The following is a 14,405-nucleotide window of genomic DNA, read 5'->3' on the forward strand; positions in this document are numbered from 1 at the left end:
TAACAAATTTCTCAGACAAGTTCGATCGTTTGTTGTTTCCGTAGATAGGCTGTCTTTAAGGTAGTAGCTGATATCGCGTTTGGACAATTGCCAATCACCTATTTTCGATCATAAGAAAAATATATACCTCGAACGTTTCTAATAACAGTATTGTATTGGAAAAATAGAGGACCACGTCCAATCGTAGATCGATTGTTTACCTTCCGATAGATCGTTGGATCGATCGCATTGCTTTCGATGAAATGATAAAACACTGTATTTCAATCGACTATGGTTGCGCTTTTAATCTAATATCCCATTTTTGTTATCTTTTTTCAATTTACACTTTTTTCGACTCTACACTATATATGCGCTCTTTCTTATATTTATAAAAATGTTAAACCAATCTTTGTAAAGGTTCTTAATAAATCTAGTAATATTTTTTATTTTCATGACAACCGGTTGATAAGCTACCGGTCGGTAAAGTGTTAAGTGGTAAAAAGTCGATAACTAGGCTATCGGTCGGTAAAGTGTCAAGAAGATGAATTCCTGTTGATATATTCAAATCGATCGTTTAATGTTTGGAACAATTAACCTGTATTGCGGTTTTTAAAATGCTTTTATTCCAAAAGTAGCATACAAGCAGCAGAATTATACACGTTCGGCAATGAAAACAATGTGTGCTACACATTTTTTCGGATCATTGACTGTACGAGCATTACAAAAGTGTTCGAAGGACCTAAAATTGTCATCATAAACATTGTTCTAGCATGGTGAAACATAAACAATCTTAAGATCAGTCGATGTTATACCAATGATTGAAAAATTAAAGTCATCAATCTTGAATTTAGAAAGACGTAGATAACTTAAACATCTCTTTTGATTAAATCGTAAATTGTATAATTGTTTATTAGCTTGTAAATTGTAGGAGTATGCAGGACGTACCAGTATCAATGGTACACCCGAGAAAGGAGCCATTTTTTCATTCGAAGTTTTGTTTTTAAGACAAATCCTTCGATAAAAAAAATTGTATTCGTTATTTCTTTCCACCTGATGCTATTTCATCTTATTGTTTAAATTTTATATGCCATCAAATATAATGAATTATTTACAGAAAGCCTAAATGCTTGCAAAATTCGCTCACCAATAAATAATACATAAAAAGACTCACAAAAAAACATGCAACATATTTACAAAATGTAGACGTGATTAAAATGAGAAAAATATACCCTTGCAGTCGCCACATTCCAAAGATGAATCTATTAATAGAAATGAATGTTTAAGCTACCCAACGTTCGCCTACGTTAAAATGGCGCCTGCCTTAAGGGTTGCGCCCCCTGCTTCGAATACCGATTTATGGCTCATCTAACAATTATTATCACAATTTCTGGGGCGCGAATAAAAGTGAAAAGAATCGTCACCGAAAGTAACCGAGGTCCACTCTGACCCGCTCACAGTGACAGGGAGGTCCTGCTGAAGCGGCTGGAGAACGCTCGAGGTCGTGTTCCTTGTCGTTGAGGCGGTCGTCGAGGCGGTGGACGAGGCACGGTATCCCGGTGAGACGTTCCGAGACTCCGCAATCGTCGGCTCGTTGAATTCGAAGGTTAAATCGAAAAAACTGCGACGACAGTCACGGGAGGCTGTGCGGCCGTCGCCGGGACCACTGGCTTCCGGCCAGAGTTTTCCCTCGTTCGGTGTCTCGCCGCCAGGTAGCGACGCCTACGGACTATTTAAAGGAATTTCGGCGACGTTCGTCGCTTCGTTTTGTTCAGCAGCGCAGCCGTTGCCCTTTGGATGTTTGTTTGTTTATCGCCCTGACCCTTCATGTAAAGAGTAAATAGCAAGCACGCGTTTCGAGCGATGCTCTGGGAGGAGTAGCCGATTCGGTGTCTCCAGAGCGGTATCAGTTGCAACAGTGTGACGAAACATTGCGTTTTTTTTTACGATCGCCGTACGAATTCACGTGCCTAAACCAGTGCGAGGCCCGGGACCTACGGTGCCGGTTCCGATAAAGCGACGAAATAGAATTAACGCGGGCCTGGTGAAAGAAGCATTGGTAAGTCTGCTTGCTCGCACGAGCCCCGGTGACATCGCCGAGTTAGTGTTCTTGTGATACGGTACCATGGCGACACAGTGCAGAAACCGCTTGGGAGGATAGAGCCAGCGCTGACGAACGTACATGGACAAGTGTTGTGTGACGATAAAGCTAAAAGGGACTAGCCGCACCTTTGGACCGTATTGTGGATTTTTTACGAGAGGCGTGAGAGACTAGCTGATTAATATCGCCTTTTGTCCTCGTTCTATGTGTGACTCGATGGTTTCTTGGTCTTAAGTTCGGTGTTCGGTGACCAGTCTCTTTGGTAACGATTCTCTTAACGTTCGTCAGATTTTCCATTTCATATAATCGATGGTTAGACTCTGGTAACTTGTTGATTAAATTTTTCTTCGCAATTAATTTCACCGTTGTCGAAAAAAATCGACGTATATTAAAAAGCTTCAGGTCGAGTATCGGTAGTTTTTCCGAGCTCAGTACGCCCAAGTATCCAGCCAGGCTAACATAGCGTATTGCTTCATCGGACGTGTCGATGTGAGGCTCACGTTACATACAAACACGACCTCTACTTGTTTGCCAACAAACGTACTACATTTCCTATCTTTATAGCCCGTCCACCATGTTGCATCTCATCTTCAAATAGAAACCGTTCCGCCGCATCGTAACGATTCGAATATTATATCACCGCCAGTCGGTTACCTAACGATATTTTCGCGCTAACGCGATCGTCGCTATTAATTTAAACGACTCGTCGAATGACACCATCGTTGTTTCTTATTACTCCCTAAAAAAAAAATATTTATTTTAGAGTTCTATCGCGATTAAAGTTTACGTTGACTATTTCAAAATGACTGAGTATATAACCCCCCAGAAAGGAAAGAGAGTAGAATCAGGATAAAGATAAGGAGACGTTGGGCAGATAGAGAGAGAGAGAGAGAGGGACAGGGGCAGAAAGATAGAGCAAGATGAGAGGGAGGGAGAGAAATCAGAGTGCCTCCTGGCCATCTCTGCCAAAATAATTAGGAAGTCGTCGTCAGAGACGTGCTAAAATCGTCCGCTAGGGCACGCGCGTTTTGGCCGGCTAGTCGCTTCCCGGGCGTTCGAGCGAGCTGGTCGTCCGGACAGGTTTCGGACCGGTTCCCAAGTGTTCCGCCAGCCCCGTGCGACCACAACCGCCTGTTTGGCCGCAGTCGTCTGTCTTTCCTAGCCCGCGATTTGTTCGAACCTCGTCCGATCTAGCCCTGATATGATCGTTTAGGCATTTTACTCGGTGCAACGGAACAGCTTACATTAACGTCGAAAGGGTTAGTTGGCGGGAGTTTTTAATAGTTTGAATGCGCTTTCGGGGGCGGAGAGAGGGAGGGGGGGGGGAGAGAGAAAGAGAGAGAGAAAGAAAGGGAGAGGGAGGAGGAATCTTCGGATGGGTCCGATCGAACGGGACGCTTCGTTCAGGTGTCATTCCGTCGGGATCTCTGTTCGACGATCGAGATCCTTGTTCGTCGAACTCGTGCGGGTCAGAACGTAAGATCATCCGCGAAATCGGTCCTGTGGCGTGTTCTTCGTACGCTGTGTCGCTTGTGACGGATTCCGATGGCCGTAACCCCGTTCGACCCTCGATTACATTGCTCCTCCACCGACGCTTAAGTTTAGCGCTTAACCTTGGCTTCGACGTTCCATAGACGCGACCTTCGAACTCGATTCGAATCTGAAGTTCGAACCGCGTCGACCTTGAACGTGCAACGATCGATCGACATTGAGATTTTTCGTGTGTGCTTTAGTACTAACATCGTTTTCCTAGCTGGATAACGCGCGATCGGATTCGATCCATCCGCCATGTTTGCGCCTACGTGTCAACGAATGATGGAAAACGTTGGGGAAAATTCCGTGTCTAGGAACAATTATTTTTATCGACGCTCGCGATCCCTAGGAGGGATCGAATCGATGTTAAGGATAATCGTTTAATAAACGAACTTTTCTTTCGAGTATTCATCTAAATTTATGTCGAAAGCATAGCATAACGCTACCCGTTACTTTTTCGTGTTATACGAGTTTGACAATTCGTGCTCCAAGTGGTTTACAACTTTTCGATTGCGTTTGAATAATTGTGTGCTCGATTACGTTCGAAACTAACGTGAGAATAATAATCAAACAATTAGAGATCTAGTTCGAATTACACGCGACATTAGTTAGTATACACGTTGACATTAGCATATTAATATCGTAAATAAATTTAGATGCGTCAGCCGCTCCATTTGGTTAATAATAATACGAACGGTAGTTTAGCGATTTTTAAAATTTTTTAAAAGTTTATTTGCGGAAACACATTGTTTTTTTCACATAATCTGCAATAATTGAATCTGATCTAAGACCTAGATTTAAGCACCTTTTTCCATAAATAAACTTCTTTTACATCTTCTTCTCGTATTGTGGCTAATCTACCTTTTATCTTATTATTAAATAACGAAATGTCATATTAAGAAGTCAGCAGTGATAAAAACTCACGATTTGTTTTGAGTGTGTGAATAACCCTGACAGTTTAGATTCGTAGAAAACTGAATAAGAGTCCACTCAACTTAAATTTTTCTTCGTTACATAATCAGTTTGCAAAATTTCATACAGCTTGAAAACCCTGGCATTATTACATAACTAAACAAACATTTCATTATTCGGTGAAAAGCAATCATTGTTGTTCTAAATATAAAATAAATTTAGTGTGTGAGAATTGATCATATAGAGCAATATTTAACTTTATTATAACTAAACATTATTTCTTAATATATAGTCTCGACGTTTCAACTACTGATTTGGGCTAGTCCAGTGTTCCCTAATTTTTTACTGAATCATGTCCCACCTCAACGTCTCAAGGATTGTGATTCCCCCCATAGCATAATACTGCATAAATTTCTACCCCAAAATATTCAAAATTGCCCCTCGATGGGAAATACAGGTTTAGCTCTCTAACAAAACGAGAAAGGATAGCAGACAGTGATCTAATACTAGTAATATAATAATGTAGTTCAGCACAATTAGAAATGAATAATACGTGACTCTTAAAATTAGACGGAATGCCATAATGGACAGAGAAGTTACAAACTTGCACAATTCAATAAGTATCATAAAATAATATATATAATTAAAACAGAGAGTAACTTTGAATAAAATTGAAAAATAAAAGAGGAAAGAAAACTATCTATAGAAACCACGTGGCGACAAGTACATATTAATAGTTTGCTTTTAGAGAAAACGAATTTTCCTTTGTACGTATTATAACTCGTTAAATAGGACAAGTTCGTACCGCAACCTTTCGATCTATAATCAGAAATATAGTTTAATTTTGAAAATCTAGGTCTAATTTCGCTAAACTATATTATCGCGTTACGAACATTATTTTTCTTTCAAAGATGCCCAAACCAAGAGTAGAAACGTCAAGGTTAAATAGCGAAAAGCGTTGTACAGTTTTGCTCTGTACGATCAACAATTAACATTATTTCTTTATTCGATTTGCTCGACTTGTTGATCGTCGAATCGAAACGGTTCCATCGTTGTTCGAAATAGTACGGAGAATCGTGCCACGAAAAATCCTCGAAATGAAATTATAAGAGCAAACAGTTACATAACGACAATATAGTAATGTCCTTTGAATGTCTTAAAATACGCGCCAAGGAAATAGACTAGCAGAAGACTGAAAATAGCCGAGCGCGTCATACTTCACGAACGCTGTCCAGCCAATGGCGTTGCTCCACATGCTCGGTTCGCTCGACTCGCACGCATTCGACCGCGGTGTGGCGCGTCTCTTGGGACGCGCGTTTCGCAAAATACGCGACAAACGTGCGAACGTCCGTCACGGGAATTCCGCGGTACGGTAACGAGGAGGCATTGGACACGAGCAACGACAGCCAGTTACGATATTCGCGACGTGATCCGATATTTACGTTCGCGCGATCCGCAGACCGCGCGGTGGGAACTGCGCTGCAACTTGTTAATGGCGCACTCCGCGAGGTGGCGCACGTGCGCAATGATTCGCTGTTCGCTGTGTCAGTCTCACGGAAGAGGAGGTTTGCTTAGCATTTAGAGGAAATATATCCGTGAAGAAAATGACGTGCGTCTCGAATTTCTGTGCCCGCGTATCGTGATACGTCGTGTTCCGGTCGCAGGACAATTAATCTCGGCGTCCGGCGAGTTTGTTCGTGCCAGTTCGTTTTCTTGTTCGTTTTTTTTTGTGTGCTCGAGTGCATCTTAGGGACCTGTAGCTAACCTAAATATTCGGCAGCCGTAACGTAATTTCTCTGTGACACGTCGTCAACGAACGCTCCGTAACCGTTTCTGGTGAGTTACGTTTTCACGTTGAATCCAGCGTCGGCGTCGTGGCTCGAAAGTAAACGAGGAAAATCGAGCCAAGTGCACGCGTCGTAAATTTCCACGGTACGGACGGAGGTTTCAACCCGATACGATTCGCGACACGATTTGCGCGTAGTGCGTGCACGCGGTGTATTCGGTCTCGTGTCCTTTGTCTAGACCTACTTTTCCACTGTTTCTATTTCGACGCGTACTTCTGGCCAGGTGAACGCGTGGCACGTTCGTGTCGGTTGTGAATCATTCGTGTCGGAGTTTCGATTCTCAAAATTAAAAGTGTATCGAAGCATTCGTTTCTCCCCGTTTTCTTCGAAATTTTCTTCATTTCATCATCATCTCTGTCGGATAATTAATTTCCACTGCCTTAAATTTGCATTATAAAAATCAATTTAGTGCATTGCGAGCTACCCTTTATAAATATTCATTCTGTGGATAATTGAGCTCTAATCAAAAGTATGTTTGTATTGCAGAAACTACAGTGTGAATGAACGTGGACAACAATTGAAGAAATAAGATTAGTGACGAACTAATACAGAAGCAACCATGGAGGACGGCCATTGCAAAACCGTGGAAGAGGTGGTAAATTATTTCAACGTTGATCCTGAGAAAGGATTGTCCGTTGATCAGGTGAAGAGGAACCAGGAGAAGTACGGTCTCAACGGTAAGTAAACTCAGTACATTGATATCCTTGGCTCGTACGTGCAGTTCAGTGTATCCTGACGGTTCAAGGAAACAGTCTATTCTAACTACTTTTTTACATTAGTTTGATCCAACACTTCTGTAAGATACTAAGTGTGTTAAGACCGAGATTCAAGAAACGTTATTTACCATTGTACTGCATTAGAAACTGTACGTCGTTCCCAATGTGTGCGTACATACTTAATTAAACGTCATGCGATACGTTGCGCTGCTATCTGAACAGCAAATGCAACGCAACGAGGCCCCGCGTAGCGCAGGAATTACGCGTTTGTACATCTTCTTGGCGAGCAGAGAAGCCACACGAGCTTCGAAGTAGACGTTTCTAGCCGACGTCGTTTAGAGGAGTTTCCTACACACGTATCGCAAACCCATACGCTCGTACGATGTTGAGTAGCGCGGTAAAAGTGACTTTATCGAGCTACTCGCTAGCATTGGTCTATACACGACGCACGATGTTTATCCCCACTCCTCTCGATTCCACTGCCAGTCCACTGGTACACGTGTTCGAAGTTTCCTCAATGGCCCGCATCAACGAAATACGTACTTTGAAACGTCTACTGGACGTTCTATAGAATTTTATTACATCGGTTCCATACGGGAACGGTTTCTATCGCCACGGATACAATCACGTCGTTCAAAAAGGGGGGACCTTCGATGATTCTTGGAGCATCGAAAAGAAGCATCTTTACTGCGCATACGCAGGGTGTGCGTTACTAATGGTATTCCTCTTAGGGAGTGTTTCTATAGGCCGGAATAAGACGAAATTCCATAGAGACTATGCGTTGGAATTATTAACACATCGTCGAAGGACGTTTTATAGAAAGTTAACGTGTATTTAAAAATTACTTTATTCGATGTATAGGTTTTATTTTCATTCAATGTTACGTGCGTATTATGTATTTTGTTGATTTATGGCCACGGGTTTTCAAGGAAGTTCTCGATGCACTAAGCTAATTGGGGGGCAGGAAAAAAAACTTTAAACCAGTAATGTTATGTATTAAATTGTGTTTAATATTGAGTGTAACTTGATTATATTGTTGAGGCTTTCGGGTGTGAGTTGTGTCCTTGTAAAAGAATTCTTCAGGGGTCAAGTGACAACACTGATACAGTATCAGAAGCTAGCTGAAACACTCGCGAAACGTTAGGATATTTCATAAAGATACACTATAACACTAGAACTACCGACAATTATAGTGTGTTTATTTGTACCAAAGAAATTGAAACGATAGATACGCGACGAAATATATAATGCATTGGAAATAGATGTTTATATATTCTCTTATAGAAAATTACGATAACTTTTCAAAAATTCAGTCGAGTAAATTTTATTAGCAAGTTTTATTAGAAATTACGAATGGGTCATTTTGACTGGTTTGGTAGTTCTAGTGTTAAACATCAAATATTCAGTTATACAGGGTGTTCGGCCAACCTTGGGAAAAATTTTAATGGGAGATTCTAGAGACCAAAATAAGACGAAAATCAAGGATACTAATTTGTTGATTGAGCCTCCTTTAAAAAGTTACAGAAACATTTCCGGTCACACAATATATTTTCGGTAAAGAATTTTTTTCTCGAAAGTACGTAGTATTTCGGGGGTATGAGTATTCACCAAAAATGATTATAATTTACCTCCCTAGCTAAAAATAATTTTTTTAGAACGATTTGAAATTTTTTAATTCCACCGAAAAATTTCAGCACCTACTCGAATTTTTGTCTCGAAAATGCGTAGGATTTCGGGGGTATGGATATTCACCAAAAATGATTGTAATTAACCCCCGCAACCGAAAATAATTATTCCAGAACGATTTGAAATTTTTTTTTCGGCGAAAAATTTCAGCACCCTGTCGATTTTTCTTAAAAATTCGTTTTTCATTTTTAATAAATTTGTTTGACGCTGTACGGAAATGTTGTTTAATACTTTTTTGTAGGTATCCATGAATTCTACTTCAGAAATAAATTTCATTGAAATATGTTCATTATTGTGGGAGTTATGAACGTTTGAACATTGGACCATTTTTATGGGGTTAAGGAGTAATTTCTCGAATATTTTTGAAATCGCTACATATTCTCCATTAAAGTACGCGTTGTTTGCCGTTTGAAGTATCAAAATCCCCCAATCCGTTTAGAAGTTACGATATTTTAAACATTTACATGAAATTTTGGGTAATCATTTCTGTCCAGAAATTATAATTTCTGTTAGGAATTTTTTTCTCGAAACTGAATAGGAATTCGGGGATATGTCTATTGACCAAAAATTATTGTAATTGATCCCCGCAACCGAAAATAATTCTTTCAGAATGATTTAAAATTTTTTAATAACGTTTTAACGAAGCCTCAATCAACAAATTGATATACTTGATTTTCGTCTTATTTTGGCTTCTAGAATCTCCCATTAAAATTTTTTCCCCATGAGTGGCCGAACACCCTGTTTAATCGAATAATTTTAGTCCTATAACATGTCTCAAGTTATCAGTAATCGAGAATAATTAAAGGCATATTTAAATCAAACGTTTAATTTTAATTTACGATTATTTTATAAAGATCTTTAGCCACTGAGAATGTACTGTTCGTAATCTTAACTATTTTTGGGATATCTAAATACTACGTTTATCTCGTAATCAACGATCGTGGAAAACCATTGTTAATAATATGCATTATCGCGCGTCGTCGAGATCTTGATTCTTTCGCGCGACAATAAGTATAAATAAATAGAATATTGCTGATCGTCGATAAAAACCAGATAAGCTGTATAATGTGGATGTCATATGCGAAACGATATTTCGCAATAAAACGAAAAGAAAACTGGAAAGTTGCGCTCGCGTTACACGTTGACGTCTCCGTGGCGTTTGAAAATAATAGTAGGTCATAGATTGTCAATAGCGGCCTTGAATCGTAGTACCGTGGCATTCATGGACAACCAGTCGGAAGATATACGCTGCATCTCACCTGAAGCATCATAAAAAAAACCCCCCACGTTCACGCGAAATCGATAGAACGCGTTAATAAAGGAACATGGACTTCGGTACGTTTCGAACGTTGCAAATTATTCGCGCGACTCGAAACGAAACGCGTTAACATTCCGCGTGCACGACCCACTTGCGTAGCGTACGATTACTTTTAAATTATGTCGAATGATTGCGTAAGTGCAGGAACTTCGATAAACATCGACGCTTTAACCCTCCGCTGATAGGGTGGGATCAGAATAAATCACGCTGTTCTCCTGAAAGCCTCAGTTTCCGAATGGGATTCCAGATTGCATGACCAGAATATTTGCAAAAGATCGTTTCATCGTAAACCACAATTTACGATTAATATCGCTGTTATCGCGATGATGCATTCTAGTTTAAAACTCTAAGTTTGTTATAGCATAGAAAACGTTTAAATAGAAGCATGATTTTGTTCTATCAATTTCACGTAAACGCAAATGCACATTTTATCAGATAAAGCGGTGTGTACATCGTCTGCTCTTTCGATAGGAATCCGATTGATAGAGATTCAACGATTACGTAACGAACGTATTATTCCACTAATCGAGAATTAAAGTTATCGAGCTATATCTTGTACAGAATGGCGTGGCGTTACATCGTTCGAGTTGAAGTTGAGCACCGCGATTCTTTGATCTTGCGTCTTTCCCTTCATAATTTTCACAGGACGACCCAGACCTTCCCATGGTTATCATTTCGTGTCTTAATAATCCGTAAATTATCCGGTCGAAAATTATGATATCAAACAGGAATCCACTAATTCAGTCGTTGTGCACGTTGAACCGTTGCAGACGTTGAACGTCGACGACAGCAAAATTAGTACCATGAGTCGTGAATGCGAGTCGTGTTTGTCACATTTGGACCGTAATCCGAGCCCACGAGTCTAACGCAGCGTTACGAGGCAACGAGTTAATTATTCAAAGGGGACTGTGTATTTTGAATGATGGAATATTATAACAGAGCAGTGTTATCGATGACCAACGATGCATCACTGAGTATACTCGAAAATATCGTCTTTAATAGATTATTTTAAATAATTGTAGATTTAGAAACGAGCGAAAACGTAAGTTTGACAATGTTTGATAAAGTTTGATGATTGTTATTTTAACCGTTAGTCTTTTTATTTTCGTACGTGCCAGGTCATTTGATAGTTGATATTGGAAATCTTCTAAACCACGTACCCATGAGATCGAAAAGGTTAAGAGCCAGTGTTCTGTATGATTAGCAGAGAAACCTAAATTCGTTGCTGTTAGGGTCCGGTACGATAGAAATGTCGTCACCCGAGAGGCGAACTATAGTATTCGCGTAGCATCTGGCATTAGACCTTTCCCTGTTGCAGCACCACAAACGAACGATCTATGACGAAATTCATATCCGTTCGCCAAACAAAGAGTTCGATTTCGTTTGCAATACCACCGGCCTCCCGTTACGGTTACACTCGACAAACGGCCATTTTTCTTTTATCAATTTCACGGCCCCGAAACCGAGCGAGCAATTGCACGTGGCACACGATGGTTTATTTTCGCACAACGCCCAATGTAGTCGGCTAAACATCGAATACCACATACTCTCTTCCATTCTCACGAATGGCTGATAAATAATCGTGATTTACTGGATCTAAAATGAGCGATATCCCGCGTAATCCGAACGCCTTACCAGCCTTCGAATCTAATGGGGAAAAATGAGAGGATAAAAATTCGTTTCCACAAACAACGACAAAAGTTATTTGGTACTTGGGATCCTTCAGAAAATTTCTTAGTAAGATTCACCAAGTTGCTGTAAGTTTGACCAGTCACTTTGAATTCGGATCAAATTAATTACTGTATGTTGGCTAGTGTTTGATTAGAAAACTGTTCGTCACATGCTATGCTACTTTTGCTGCGTGAAGTAGACAATTACACACCTATGTCACGTTGGTGGGGGTCTTCTAGTATGAAATGCATTTTTTCTAAGTTTGTTTAAGAATTTTTTACAAAGACTTCTATAACATCTTCCGCGAACAAACTTACGAGATCTATGTATTTGTGTTTGAATAACATTCTACAATTTTTGGGGATAAAAATAGTTACAATTGACGGTATTGGCTCCTTTCAAGCATAGTCAAACGTAGTCAAATTGCTGTAAGTTTGACCAGTCACTTTGAATTCGGATCAAATTAATTACTGTATGTTGGCTAGTGTTTGATTAGAAAACTGTTCGTCACATGCTACGCTACATTTGCAGCGTGAAATAGACAATTACACACCTATGTCACGTTGGTGGGGGTCTTCTAGTATGAAATGCATTATTTCTATGTTTGTTTAAGAATTTTTTACAAAGACTTCCATCTTCCACAAACAAACTTACGAGATCTATGTATTTGTGTTTGAATAACATTCTACAATTTTTTGGACTAAAAATAGTTAAAATCGATGGTACTGGATCCTCTAAAACATAGTCAAACACACTCTTTCGAAAAAGTTTGTTCCACACTGTCCATGATTGTAGTCATTTTGTTTATTTGAAACGAGGAAGTTAAAGGAGAAAGTTTTACTGTTTTCCATAAAATTCCATGGCACGAATTTATGGCTTGGTTCAATGTAAACAGATCATGCCACCGCGGTTTGATCCGAATTCTACGTACCAAGGAGACTGGTACCTCGAGCAACGCTGCTATTAGATGGTACATAAATCGTTTACACAGCTGAGTTTCATCTACAGACTCCTTATATATGGTAACGAAGAAACAAACATGCCGGCCAAAGAAGAAACCATGGAACCTTTATCCTTGGAAGATTTCACCTTAAAACTTTTTCGAGACGCGAGGAAATTCTTCTGCCTGGATACTTAGCAGTGTCTTATAAAACTCAAATATTTCAAGCTCTGCTTCGCTAACAAGACCTTCGTTTGGCCTGGGCAAACGTTATAAATGATTTATAAAAATTAAACACAAACGGACTTCTCAGTTTCCACCCAGTTAATGCAAGGCTGAATTCGTAACCTTTGACACTGTCTTCTGGCAGAATCTTGGAAACACTGAAAGAGTTAAACTCGGTCAACGAAATCTCCCGTTTTCCCTTCGTAAATCCATCATTTACTACGATTTTGTTTTATGGGCCCCTCTCTTCAGAAATCTCAAGGTACCTACAGGTTCTATTAACACGTTTGCCAGACCAAACCCCTCAAAATGTCCACGAAAACGAAACTTTGTTTCCAGACAACTGGAAACTAGCCGTAACTTGTTATTGAACTTATTCTTACAGACTCGTTAACATTTAAGAGTCCTATCTAGATTTGTTTTCTTTAACATCCGATCGTGAGAATTGTTTTAGCTTCTTAGTAAAAAATCATGTCACCCATATGTTTTTCGATTAACTATGATGTTTCTGTTTCGAGAATTACCCCAGATATATCAGATGATGTTCCACAATTTTTGTCGTTGCAAAGCCATGAAATTTGCACTTCTCTTATCGAATTGCTCACGAGCAAGCAAATAACATGAATTGTTTAGCGTCCACGGCGTCTCGTCTTCGTTGCTCGATTATCAGCGATCGATTCGTATCGACGTGCAGGATTTTCCAGCCACGTGTGTTTGCCAGTTTGCTTTCGTCGTGTCGATGAACGTAAACCTTCGTTTGTTTACCGATTCCGTGCACCGTGAGTCGGAAACGTTGCTCGTGCGGCTAACTGCGTTATCGGCGACCGATTCGCGACTACGGACGTAGATTGTCGGCTGCGTACTTCCAGATGAGAGATTCTTACAAGTCGCAGAACTCCCTGTCCTTGCGGTTGTCGGCGTTATCAATCGTCCGCTTACGTCGTGGATTTTTAATTGCACGGAACGATCGCGTAGAACGTCGATAGCTGGTAGCCAATGAATTACTAGGAGCGATGATATCCATTTTCAGAGATTAGAGTTTGTAGAATCGAACGTTTCCATTCAAAGTTTTGTTGACAGAGCCTCGTGAATTGCGATTTGATCGGTTTATCAGCGTGTAGATTGATAACGCGCTCGAGCATTTCGGTCTAATGGTGTACATTATCAGATATTAGCCAATTTGGGGTTCGTAAGAGCGAAATTCTTGTACGTTGCATCTAATCGCGTCTAAGTCAGAGTGTGCCAGATAAAGCCTTACCGAAGAGTCCAAGTAGCAGATCTAGGACAAAACTCGCTTAGCTCGACAAATATACAGAGACGTTTGTCGTTTTAAGATAATAAGTTGTTTACTGAGACTTGAGACCTTCGGGAATAGGCTACCTTAATTAGGGAAACCACGATTCTCTAGTTTCTCTGGTTTCGAAAGAAACCCCAAGATTTCCAAGTTCTGTAAATAAAAGGAGCCCATTTCGAATCTGAA

The 14,405-nt window shown here is 40.1% G+C and overlaps 1 protein-coding gene across 5 annotated transcripts in view; it reads left to right on the forward strand.

Moving 5' to 3' along the window:
- The first annotated feature begins 1,720 nt into the window (after positions 1 to 1,720).
- The window catches only part of LOC122401808 (calcium-transporting ATPase sarcoplasmic/endoplasmic reticulum type), a 69,609-nt gene continuing 56,924 nt past the window's right edge, over positions 1,721 to 14,405 (forward strand). Inside the window, exons 1-2 of one of the 5 annotated variants that reach the window (XM_043404171.1) lie at positions 1,721 to 2,035; positions 6,856 to 7,046. In XM_043404171.1, coding sequence (XP_043260106.1) covers positions 6,929 to 7,046 — 118 coding nt within the window. In that variant the 5' untranslated portion in view covers positions 1,721 to 2,035; positions 6,856 to 6,928. Of the gene's footprint in view, positions 2,036 to 3,120; positions 3,337 to 3,447; positions 3,554 to 5,914; positions 6,359 to 6,855; positions 7,047 to 14,405 lie in introns of those variants that run through there. The other 4 variants (XM_043404175.1, XM_043404174.1, XM_043404173.1 and 1 more) reach the window with 4 other exon arrangements.

The sequence above is a fragment of the Colletes gigas genome, unplaced genomic scaffold (assembly GCF_013123115.1).
Source record: "Colletes gigas isolate AHSC1104 unplaced genomic scaffold, ASM1312311v1 Colletes_gigas_Sc00028, whole genome shotgun sequence".
Lineage (NCBI taxonomy): Eukaryota > Metazoa > Arthropoda > Insecta > Hymenoptera > Colletidae > Colletes > Colletes gigas.